The sequence below is a fragment of the Triticum urartu genome, chromosome 4, assembly GCF_003073215.2.
Source record: "Triticum urartu cultivar G1812 chromosome 4, Tu2.1, whole genome shotgun sequence".
Classification (NCBI taxonomy): domain Eukaryota; kingdom Viridiplantae; phylum Streptophyta; class Magnoliopsida; order Poales; family Poaceae; genus Triticum; species Triticum urartu.
Genome location: NC_053025.1, coordinates 529,113,473 through 529,126,395, shown reverse-complemented (window position 1 = coordinate 529,126,395; position 12,923 = coordinate 529,113,473). Strand labels below are relative to the sequence as shown.

The 12,923-nt window shown below is 44.3% G+C and overlaps 1 protein-coding gene across 1 annotated transcript; it reads right to left on the bottom strand.

The window, feature by feature from the left end:
• Positions 1-4,320: 4,320 nt before the first annotated feature.
• On the bottom strand, positions 4,321-12,095 carry LOC125554844 (MA3 DOMAIN-CONTAINING TRANSLATION REGULATORY FACTOR 2-like). The gene is given in 4 exon segments (XM_048718244.1): positions 4,321-6,444; positions 6,533-6,607; positions 6,609-6,692; positions 11,865-12,095. Coding segments are annotated over 4 exon segments (2,256 nt in total). The 3' UTR covers positions 4,321-4,578.
• Between the last annotated feature and the right edge of the window lie 828 nt (positions 12,096-12,923).

Below are 12,923 nucleotides of genomic sequence, written 5' to 3'. Positions count from 1 at the left end.
TTTTTGCATTTACACAAAAAAATAATACCATAAATAATTGTTCAACATGTATTTGGACCAGTGTTGATCATGTATTCATAAAAGTATTCAAAACATATACTAAAAAGATGTACATCATGTATTTGAAAAATGTTCAACATGTATCAAAAATGTTTCATGTGTACACTGAAAGTATATATTTTGTACAGAAGATATTTAAATTATTTTATAGAATGTAAGCAAATGTTTGTGTAGTTTGAAAATTTTTATTACCATAAAAATGTTCAACATGTATTCGAAAATATGTTGATCATGTATTCAAAAAAGTTTTCAAAAGACATATTCAAAAGAACACTGTGCATCATGTATCTGAAAATGTTTAATGTATATCAAAAAATGTTTCACAAGGACACTAAAAATATATATTGTGTACTGAAAATATTTTTAAAATATATATACAATGTAAAAAAATGTTTGCGTATTTTTTGAAAATTAGTTATTAGTACCATAAAAAGTGTTCAATGTGTATTTAAATTCTTTCACCATGTATTCAAAAAAAAGTGTTCAAAACATGGATTGAAGAAAAAATGTGCATTTTCTATTTGAAAATTGTTCAACGTGTATCAAAAAAAGTCTCATGTTTACACTAAAAATGTACATTCTGTACTTTAAAAAGTAGAAATGTGTGATAAAAGAAACCAATAAAAATCGGCAAATAAACTAAGACAAACAATAAAATCCAAAAAAGAAAACAAAGAAAAGAAAACAATAAAATGAAAAAAAATGCAAAAGAATGAAAGCGGTGAAACCAAGAGAGAAACACAGAAATATTGAAGAAAATAAGAAAACAAAGAAGAAATGCAAAAGGAAAACCAGTGAACCAAGAAAGAAACAAAGAAAAACATAGAAAAGAAGAAGAAAAGATACAGTGAAACAAAGAAGACCTGTGACAAAACACAGAAAAACAGGCAACCAAATAAAACCGATGAAGAAACAAACAAAATCCAAAAATAAAAGACCCCCCCCCCCCCCCCCAAAAAAAAAAAGAAGAAGAAGACCAAACCAGTATGTCGACCTAGCGACCGACCTGGGCTATTGGGCTGGTCCATATGCATGCGCTTCATGCGAGACGGATGCTACAGTCGCTATATAGTGAGATATAACATTTGCGCGGATTACTGTCCAGTTTGGGCTAGCAGAAGGATTTAAGGATTTAGGCTGAGGTAGTAGAATGGGCCCGTGGTCCAGTAGTGCGTAGCGTGTTTTTTTGTTTGGTGAAGAGCCCTTGAGGAGCTCCTAATCGGCACTTAAGACCCAAAATGAGTGTGAATCCTATATGACGCTTACAGCCGAAATCACTAATTGAGAAATACTCCTTGCAAAGATCACCCCTATCTTTCTAGGTTGTGACAAGTGGCCAATTAGGTTTAGGGTTTAGGGTTTAGTCGTAACTTGGAGTTTTCCATTTTTTCCTAGATTCGTTTATTCAAAACGTTTTATTGGTTCGTCCAAATGTCAATGTTTTCACCGTTGGATTCCTCGCGTTGAGATCTTCAAAATAAGATTGTATGTTGTTAGGTTTTGACGAACTTTTTTCACGGAAAAAAACATGATGAAAATACTAAATCGGAAGCACGGTTTTTTTCCTTTCCGAAAAAGGCGCGGCCGTGCTTCTCGTGAAAGAACAACTGCGCCTCTCGCTGAAGAAAAAACAAAAACATGTTTTTCCGTTTTCGAGAGGCACGGCCGTGCCTCTCGTGGAAGGAAAAAAACAGAAAACGCGTTTTTTTTCCGTTTCCGAGAGGCACGGCCGTGCCTCTCGCGAAAAAAATGGAAATTTGTCTTTTTTCCGTTTCCGAGTGGCACGACCGTGTCTCTCGCGAAAGTAAAACCATGCCTCTCAAGGAAAGGAAAACCGTGCCTCTCGCCGAAAAAAAAGAAAGCACATTTTTTGCGCATTTTTTTGACTTGTTTTTGTTCCAGAAGCTAAGAAAGAGTGGTGGAAAACAAAAAAGTCGAAAACCCCGAAAAAAACCAATCTAAAAGTCGAAAACGCGTACGAAAAATAAAAATAAAATAAAATCCGAAGGAAACATCCAGAACACGACACGTGGCAGTGGCTAAGAGCGGGTCACCCGCAAGTGATCGTTGCGAGGCTTCCAAATGAGCGTTCGTCAACTAGTTGCTCCCGTTTACAACATGGAATATAGGGCATTTCCCTAGTTGGCGCACACTCCCTCGATCCTTTCGTTTGTTAACGGGCCGACCGGTCTAAGCTTCTATTTGGTCGATCCCGTCGGTAGCTTAGTGTATAATTATGGGAAGATTCCAAGGATGTTTCTAAAATCTTTCAGCCCTTTTTTGTTTTCCATTTTTCTTGTTTTTACCCGGGTTTGTCTTGGTTTTTGGTTTTTCCTTACTTTAGTTTTCATTTTCTTATTTCTTGTTTACTTTTATCATTTCCCATAAAAATGTGAACTTATATTTTTCAAATTCACGAACACTTATTTAAATGTGTTAATGTTTTTCAGATCCGAGAAACTTTTCCTAATTCGTGATTTTTTATTCAAATTTGCAATTATTATTCAAACTTCATGAAATTTTTATTTATTTATTGTTTTTCAGATCAACCAACTTTTTCCAAAATCCATGAACTTTTTATGAAGTTGTGAACTTCTTTTTCGAAATACTTAAAAAAATCAAATTCATGAAATTTTTTCAGATGCACAATTTTCTGAAAATCCATGGACTTTTTTCAAATACATATATTTTTTTCAAATAAACGATCTTTTCCAATTCATGAACTTTTTTTAAAATCTGCAAAAGTTTTTTAAATCCCCAAACTTTTTACAGATGCGTTTTTTTAACTCATGAACTTCTTCAGATGCCGGATTTTTTTAAATCCGTGAACTTCTTTAAAATTCGTGAACCTCTTTTTAGATCCGTAAATATTTTTCAAATGCACTAATGTTTTTTAGTGCGCGAACTTTTTTCAAATTCACGAACAGTTTTCAAGTCCGCAGACTGTTTTCAGATGCGGCTATGTATTTTTGTGTGATAGATATAAGATGAGCTGAAAAAATGGAGCAAGGCCGAGTGAGCGGTTCAAATCGACTGAGCGAGCGTTTCCGAGAGAGCAGTTTCGAAGCGACCGAGCGAGCGGCGGGCGAGCAAGCGAGCCAGTTCACTGGGCTGCGGCACACAGAGACTCCCCACGAGAGCTGCTTTTTCAATCGGCGACATAAGCGCCGACTAGGAGTTCTCTGAAATGAGGGCGCGTCTATATATGGGTTGCAACAAGATAGAAAATGTTGGGGTCGCTTCAAGCGGTCTTCCAAAAGTTCCAGGCCCATTGCAGGAAGAACCACACGCCTCTAGCAGGTTTTTTTGTCATGCTGAACCGGATGAGACTTGCCTGCTCCCCGCGCGTGTGCTCATCCGTGCTCCTGCATAAGTGACTTGATTTGATTGAAACAAAATAAGGCCTGGCCCCACCCCTTTAAAATCAGGGGGAAGATGATTAGATTAGAAAGGAAAAAGAAAAAAAAGATAACCATAGGATGAAGTGGGAGCACGGAAAGGGAGCAGGCAAGCCGAATCCATGCTGAACCACATGTTACGTCCTATTTTACAAGTATTTTATATTATTATAATTATATTTGCACCTCTGAAATGTTTTAATATATATACTATCGTGTGTTTTAGTTTCCGTCCTATTCTCTTTACATCAATGAAAAAACATTTTACTTAGTTTTGAGAATGTTCATTATGTTTTAAAAATATTCATGAAATGTAAAAATATTATTCACCAAATTTAGAAAAAATGTGGGTACAATTCATAAAAGAAAATGTTCAGACGTTACAATTGTTTTTTGAAATCTTCGTGCAATGTAAAATTTTGTTCACATATCTTCAAAAGAGTTCATACCATTCAAAAAAATACCATTTGATTTTTCAAAAAATGATTGACATTTTAAAATAATCATGCCATATAAAAAATCGTACCATTTAAACAATTGTTCGTTACACTAAATAAATGTTCACATGTTTTCGAAAATATTCATGAAAAAAGTAGCATATTAAGAATGTATTAAAAAGTGTTCAATGTGTATTTGAAAAAATGTTAACATGTATTTAAAAATGTTCATAAGTTTTAAGAAAAACCGTACACTAAACCAGGCAGATTAAAAAGCAACAACTCTAAAAAAAGGAAAGGAAAACTGAAAATAAAATGGAAACAAAAAATGGAATATACTAGAGAAATGTGTGATACATTGATAAGGAGTAACATTGTAATTTCCTCAACGAGCAGTTGACCAGATAAAAACACCACAGGACAGTGTAGGAGAAAAACAATGGCAAAAACAAACTCTTCAATGCACAAATCCTCCGCGCTAAACGCCATGAAAACCTCCTACTTTGGAAGATCATACTCCCTATCCTATAGCACATTTCCTGTGCGAGCCTTATATACTCATAATCGACCGTCTTCTCTCATACCTGCAGATCATACATACACGTAATATAATGGCGTAAAGTTGTTGCAAACCCAACGAGCTCCCCTGGAATGTCACTAGTGTGTTTGCATGTAACCGGTGCTCACGAACATACGGCAATGCCATCCGGGACCGGTGCCTGCCCCGGCTTGGCAGCGGAGAAGGACGCGTCCAGCCACCCCGCCTTCTTGGCGCGCTCGACGTAGCAGCCGAGCTGCTTCCCGGCGTCCGGCACGTCGAGCGCGAGGTCGTCGACGCAGTCGGCGACCCTCTGGAAGCCCTTGGTCATCTGGTTCGGCGTGATCAGGCCGCGGCCGTAGCACTCGCTGAGCAGGCCCCAGAGGCGCTCGTCCTTGCCCCGCTTCTCGATGATCGCCACCAGCGCCTTCTTCACCACCTCGTGGTGGAAGAACGGCATCCCGAGCTCCTTGATGCACCGGCACGCCTCCCGGACGCCGCCGCCGCTGTCGTACTCCTGCAGCAGCTTGCCGATCTTGTCCTTCACCTCGCTCAGCTCCCACCCGGCCTTCCCGGTGCCACCACCGCCCCAGCACCGCAGGATCCGCTCCGCGGAGAGCTTTGCTCCGAGCATGGCGTGGGCGTTGCGCAGAGCCAGCATCCCGGGGGAGCCCGCGGCCTTGCGGCGGCCGGCCTCCTCCTCCACCGCCTCCAAGTCCGACGGCGCTATAACCTCGTCGACCACTGACCTGGCAAAGAACATGGTCAGGTCCTCGACGATGGCGGGGTTGTCCAGCGCGGCGTCCTCGGCGCAGTCGACCAGGAGGTGGAACCCTGCGACGACGTGCTCCGGCGGCATGCAGATCGAGGACAGCAGCACGGAGGCCATCTCTTTCTCGCGGTTCTTCCGGTCCATGGCGAAGCTGATGAGCTTCTTGACGAAGATGGCGTTGAAAAAGCAGGAGCACGAGCTGTTCTCAGCCTCCAGCCGGCTCACCGACTCGATGATGTCCCCTGTCAAGAAGTACTCGTGTATGCTCGCCACGGCCTTCGCCTTGAACCTCTTGACGGCGGGGTCGTCCTCGACGACCTTCTTCGGCTCCGACCCCAACGGTTTCAGGGACGACTCGCACAGCCAGCCCTCCGACGAAGCCTTCAGGATTATGGATTTCAGGAGACACCTCGCGTTTGGCACGTCGAGCGTCAAGTCGTCAACAGAGTCGATCATACGGTTGAAGCCTTTGATGATCTGACTCTCGTTGATGACACCTTGGTCCGACGCCGACTTGAGGAGGTCCAGGATGTGGCCCTCGACCGCGCCGCCGCGCTCGATGGCGAGAACGAGCGCCCGCTTGACGACGTCGTGGTGGAAGAAGGGGATGTTGAGTTCCCTGATGCACCGGAAGGCCTCGGCCGTGTCGCCGGCGGCGAGGTACTCCTCCAGGATGTCGGCGATCCTGGCCTTGGCCTCCTCCACGGTGATGTTCTTGATGCCGCCCCACCTCTGCAGGATGATCTCCCCGTGGTGCGGCACGGACAGGTAGCTCTTCTCCGCCCTGCGGATGACCTCGGCGCCCTTGCAGCCGTCGGGCAGGCACGGCAGCTGCTTCGCCAGGAACGCCGGGGGCAGTATGTCGTCGACGATGGCGCGGGCGACGAAGACGGCGAGGATGTCGACGGCGTCGGGCGTGTCGACGGAGAGGTCGTCGCAGGCCTCGGCGAGCTTGCAGAAGCCCTTGTAGACCTGCGGGCGGTCGATGACGTCGCCGTAGAGCGAGGAGAGGAGCACGGCCGCCATCTCCTTCTCCCTGTCGTGGCGGTCCATGGCCACCGAGACGAGCTTCTTGACGAAGTAGTAGTGGTAGCAGGGCACGCGCAGCTCCCGCAGCTCGCTCGCCGTGGCGGCCACGTCGTCCGTGGAGAAGTACTCCTCCACGATCATGGTGGCCTTCCTCTTGAACTGGAGGAACTCCTGGGAGGTCACCGTCGGGGTGGGCAGCTGCTCCACGTCCTGAACCATTCCCCGCCGTTCCGTGAAAAACGCCGCGAGCCGCAAGACGAAAATGCATGCGCCGATCAAGAGAGCTCTGGTTCGTTACCTCGGCGGCGGCGACGGCGGGGCATTTGATCGGCGCCCGGCGCGCGGGCGGAGCGAGGCCGTCCTCCATCATCGATCGGGGATCAACCCTCTGCAAGTCCGTTATTATACCGTCCAATTAGGCGCCGTGAGGTGCAGATGGCCTCACCAGATGGAGGCGCCTTGGACACAGAGCTCCGGCCGGTTACATGTACAGGTACGATCGGTTAGAAGGAATCAATCAATCAACATGGAACGAAAATGTTGAGGAGCTCCCGTATTATTCTGGCTGCCTTCCGTAGGGACAGCTCTGCCTCAGGGAGCGATTGAGAGAGAGCTGTGAAGAGCAAGCGCGAAGGATGGGGCGCTTTTTATCTCCTCATGCATGCCTCCTCCCCGGGAAACAGGAGGGAGGAGCGGGAGGGGTGGCATGGCCGCATCACTGGAAGACGACGGTCCAGGGCAGGGTGCATGCGTACGCGGAGATGAACGACACGCGTTGCGTGGGGCAACAGGCAGTTGGGTCGGAGGTGAACTGGTGGACGTGCGTTGAGATAGCGCCGAACCGAGCAGAGGGAGCAGAATGGGTCACCACAAATTTGCAAAGCCAAGACACGGGGTTTTGATTCCGGAACTATTCCACACACGATAATTTCTATAAAGAATGTCCGTGCATTGCTATTGGTTACAATATATTTAAATAAATCAAATAAATGATTAAAGCCGTCTTCAAACTTGAAGCTTATTTTTCCGTCATACATTTTGGTTATGTTTGGATGTCAAACGGGCGCTCGGTGGGTTCCTCAAATTTCAACCGTTTGGACAGTTCGAGTTTCCTCAAATCCAATCTATATGTGAGGAAAAAATATGGTTGTCCAGACTATCCGTCATGTATCTTCAACACGCGATCCCAACACAAAAATCACACCCCACGACACACTCTTTTCTTTTCCTGTTGAACTCTCCCCTCCTACTTATTTTCTGTCATAGCGGAATATTTCAGAAATTTTATGCCCCAAGACAATACCTTCATTCATCATAAAGTGACAATTCTCTCAATTCAAGATAAAATTAGTTTGTTCACATCTCTGCAAAACTCGAACAAGATTGCTTAAGCAATCATCAAAAGAAGATCCGCAAACGAAAAAATCATCCATGAAAACCTCAACAACCTTTTCACAAAAGTCAGAGAATATAACAGTCATACATCTTTGAAAGATAGTAGGTGCATTGCATAAACCAAAAGGCATACGTCTATAAGCATAAGTTTCAAAAGGACAAGTGAAGGTGGTTTCTCTTGATAAGGTTGTGATACAGGTATTTGAGAGAAACCGGAATATCCATCGAGAAAACAAAAGTGTGTGTGCTTTGACAATCTTTCTAGCATTTGATTAATAAAAGGCAAAAGGTAATGATTTTTTCTGATGGCTTTGTTTAATTTTCTAAAACTAATTAACATTCTATAGCCAGTCATAATTCTTTGTAAAATAAATTCATTTTTATCATTGTGAACAACAGTAATGCCTCTTTTCTTTGGAACACAATGAACAAGATTTACCCATCTACTGTCAGCTATGGGATAGACTGTACATGCTTCCAGAAGCTTTAGTATTTCAGTTCTTACCACTTCCTTCATATTATGATTCAATCGTTGTTGATGATCAATAACTGGTTTCGCATCGGATTCTATATTAATCTTGTGCTGACAGAGAGTGGGACTAACGCCCTTAAGATCATCAAGAGTATATCCAATAGCAGCACGATGCTTCCTCAAAAATTTTACTAATATTTTTTCTTCATGCTCTGTAAGGTTAGCACTAATAATAACATGATATATCTTCTTTTCATCAACATAAGCATATTTCAAAGTATCAAGCAATTGTTTTAATTCAAACACAGGATCGCCTTTAGGTGAAGGATGACCTCCTAGAGTTTCAAGATGCAAATTTTGTTTAAGAATAGGTTGTTGATCAAAGAATAATTTATCTATCTCATTTCGTTCATGCAAGTGCATATCATTTTCATGGTCTAGCAAATATTGTTCTAACGGATCAGTCAGACTAAAACTTCTGTCACACTAGCAACCCATCATCTAATAACTACTACACAATGCATTTTCTTAGGCCCAAAGATGATGAAGTGTCATGTAGTCGACGTTCACATAACACCACTAAGGAAATCACAACATACAGACCATCAAAATATCGAACAAATATCAAATTCACATGATTACTTATGACAAGACTTCTCCCATGTCATCAAGAACAAAAATAACTACTCACAAAACATATTCATGCTCAAGATCAGAGCGTTATTGTATAGCATAATATATCTGAACATATGATCTTCAACCAAATAAACCAACTAGCATCAACTATAAGATGTAATCAACTCTACTAGTCACCCGCAGGTACCAATATGAGGTTTTTATACAAATATTAAACACAAGAGATTAACTAGAGTTTTGATATGAGATGGTGATGTTGAAGATGTTGATGAAGATTGGCCCTCCCACGATGAGAGGGTTGTTGGTGACGATGATGGCTTTGATTTTCCCCTCCCGGAGGGAAGTATCCTTGGCGGAATCGCTCCACGGGAGAGCAAAACTGCTCCTGCCCAAGTTCCGCCTCGAGACGGCGGCGCTCCGTCTCGAAAGTCCTCCCCTTATTTTTAGGCAACTTACCTTATATACCAGAAGATTGGCACCGGAGGCTACCCAGGGGGCCCACTACCCACCAGGGCGCCAGGGGGGTAGGCGCACCATGGTGCCTAGTGGGCACCTAGGTGGCCCCCTCTGGTATTTCTTTTCTCCAATATTTTTTATATATTTAAAATTAAATCTTCATAAAATTTCAACTCATTTGGAGATGTGCAGAATAGGTATCTCTGATATAGCTTTTTCAGGTCCAGAATTCCAGCTGCTGGTAATCTCCCGCTTTATGTAAACCTTGCATATTATAAGAGAAAAGGCATTAGAATTACTCCACAAGTGTTATATTGAGTAAAAACACTATAAATAACCGTAGGAAATCATGATGCAAAATGGATGTATCATGCCTCGACCCCGGTCAACATCACCATCCTCCTTCTCCACCACGACCCCGTTGGCCTTCTCGTCCTCGTCTCCTCCTTGTCGGATGCAGGATCCATGTCGTCACAGAGGCGGACGTGGAGCACTACTAAGGTGAGTAGGGGACGTCGACGGTGAACGAGAACAGGGGGTTGGCCATGGCGACAAGGATGAGGCTAACCAAGAGCTCGATGGCAGGTGGCCAAGGAGCACATAATTGGGCAAGGCCTTGAGGAGCCCTCGTAGAGGAGGAGCTACTTGGGGGCAGCCATGAGAAACAACATGGAGGGCTGGCAACGCATTGCGAGGGAGGAGAAGGGGCGAGGGGATCACGGCGTAGTGGAAGGCGAAGGCGCGGTAGTATGCTGGATATTTACAAATAGGAAATCTGCGTGGCTGCGGTTTCCTTGGATAAAATTTCTTTACCAGCGGCAGCGTTGGTCGGGGAGGTGGGGTTTGACGAGAGAATGGACGTAAGAGGGGAGACAAAACCTTACCTATTTTTTAGGTTCCATTACCATCAACACGAAGTCTTGGAGAAAACGGACCAAGCCACAGAACAACACATAAGAAGATGTCGAAGTCGTCACACAAACAGCTAGCCATAAGCTCTCCTTGAAAGACACACGAACTATCAAGATCTGAGGAGAACCGACAGATCTGGGGACATAAACTCCCACAGTTTGTCGTGTCAGATCGGATGTCGTCAAGGCAGGGAAAACCCAGAGAGACCTTATTCCAACAAGCCATCGTCACCACCACCTCGTCGATATCACCGGAGAAGTAAAAACCTAACCCCAAAAAAATGGACGGGTCCCCACTCCTCTCTCCGCCAATGAGGTCGCCGGGCGAAGGGAGGAGGACCAAAGCTGTGGTGATAGATGTAGTGGCAGCGGCGGCGGCCTAAGTTAGAAGGCGGCCTCGTGACTTGGTGTTCTGCGTAACGTAAACAAACTTTAGTTCAATTTTTTATTAAACTAAAACAAGACACTTTTTTTAAACAAAGGGAGTACATCCTCCGTTCTTATTTAGTTTGCGTATTAGCTTTGGTCAAATCCAAACTTTATAAAGTTTGACAAAGTTCATAAACGAAAATATAAACATACACAATAACAATCAATATCATTAGATTCATTATTGAATGTACTTTCACATCATACAGATTTGTTATGATAAATGTTTATATTTTTTTATATAAATATGGTCGAACTTTACAAAGTTTGATTTTAGCCAAATATTATATGCAAAGTAAATAAAAACGAATGGAGTTTTTTTGAGCAAACTGCATCCTTTATTAAAAGTTCACACACATAGGGATACAAATGATATCGGGCGTGCTAATAAGCCACACGTGGCGCCCGGGAGGTAGAGAGGCTGCTGCCTTCGCCAAAGCATGAGCCTCCCTATTATTCTTCCTACTCTCATGGATAAATTTTACATCATTGAAAAGCCTTTTCTGGTGTTGAATGTCTTGCAAGATTGAGAAATAATTGCAGGGAGAGACATTCTCTATCCGGTTTACGACTTCCAGGCAATCCGATGCCACGCAAACGGACTGGATGTGGAGGTCACTTGCCAGGGAAAGCGCCTCACTACACGCCCGAGCCTCCAAGATGGTTGGGTCCATTAAGCCAACTGAGATGATCGCTGATGCCCCGAGATAATTACCATTAGTGTCGCGGAAAATCACAGCAGCAGCCCCGCTGTCTCCGATCTTAGAGAAGCCAGCATCCGTGTTCATTTTGTACGCATGCGCTTCAGGTGGTAGCCACCCTGTCCTGCTCGTGGGTCCTTCATCCTCCACACTAGTTACATGTCGGTCCCTGTCTCTTACATGCAGGTCCTTGGACCTTGCATGCGGGTCCCTCGTACGTGCGGCCTTCTCAGGAATTTGATCAAGTTCTGCAATGAATTTATTGATGAAAACATGAGTGCTGAGAGGGCTCTGGAACTGATTATCGTGGATGGCCTGTCTTCTCGCCCACCAAACTGCCCACATCATGACAAGCACGCGCGCTAACTCTGCTGTAGGTAAAGTATCCACCAGCCAAAACATCCAAAGCCTGGCATCTTCCGTCCGGTTGGAGATAACTGTCTCTGTCAGTTATTCGTCCGCAAGAGCCCAGACGTAGCGTGCCATGTGGAAGTCGAAGAGAGAGTGGCGCCAAGAGTCCATCGCTGCATGGCAGATTGAGCATTCCGTAGAGTCCGTCATTTTCCTGTGCTTTCGGACGTCTCCTGTAGGGATTGAGGTTCTAGCGAGCCTCCAAGCAAAAACACGGACCTTGGAAGGGACCGGAGCACCCCATAGTTTTGCCCAAGACCTGCTGTCCGCTGCGCCATTGGAGTGGCCCTCATTGTGCTCGAGCCAGTCGGTTCTTTGCTGTTTGATTGAGGACATGAGCCGGTAGGCTGACCGCACCGTTAAGGTGCCCTTCCGTGCATAATGCCATGACCAGAAGTCCTCGTGGACTCGATTACTGAGAGGGATGTTCAGGATTGCTTCTATGTCCATCGCGTAGAAATGCTCATCCAGGATGGCCCGGTTCCAAGAAGCTGTAATAGGGTTTATGAGCTCGGAGACCAGCTCGGGAGGGTTTGTAGTTTTTGGACATACAGGTCGAAGTTTAAAGTCCCTGGGGATCCAGTTATCATTCCATATATTTGTGTCGTTGCCCGGACCAATTCTCTTGATTAAGCCGAGCTTGAGAGAGTCTCGTGATAACCCACAAGTATAGGGGATCAATTGTAGCCTCTTTCGATAAGTAAGAGTGTCGAACCCAACGAGGAGCTAAAGGTAGAACAAATATTCCCTCAAGTTCTATCGACCACCGATACAACTATACGCACGCTTGACGTTCGCTTTACCAGAAACAAGTATGAAACTGGAAGTACTTTGTGGGTGTTTTTGGGTAATATTGCAGAAAGTAAAGAGCAAGTAAATAAAGACTAGGGGAGGTTTAGATAAAGACACAACTAAATTAGTTTTAGTAAAGAGCTTTTGTCAACAAGAAATTTATTTTTCCCTAGGCAATCGGTAACTACACCGGTAATCATTATTGCAATTTTATTTGAGGGAGAGGCATAAGCTAACATACTTTCTCTACTTGGATCATATGCACTTATGTTTGGAACTCTAGCAAGCATCCGCAACTACTAAAGATTCATTAAGGTAAAACCCAACCATAGCATTAAAGCATCAAGTCCCCTTTATCCCATACGCAAACAACCTACTTACTCGGGTTTGTGCTTCTGTCACTCACGCCACCCACCATAAGCAAATCATAAGCATATTGCAAACCCTACAGCGGGAATCCCTCACGCTTGCGCGACACGGAGAGCA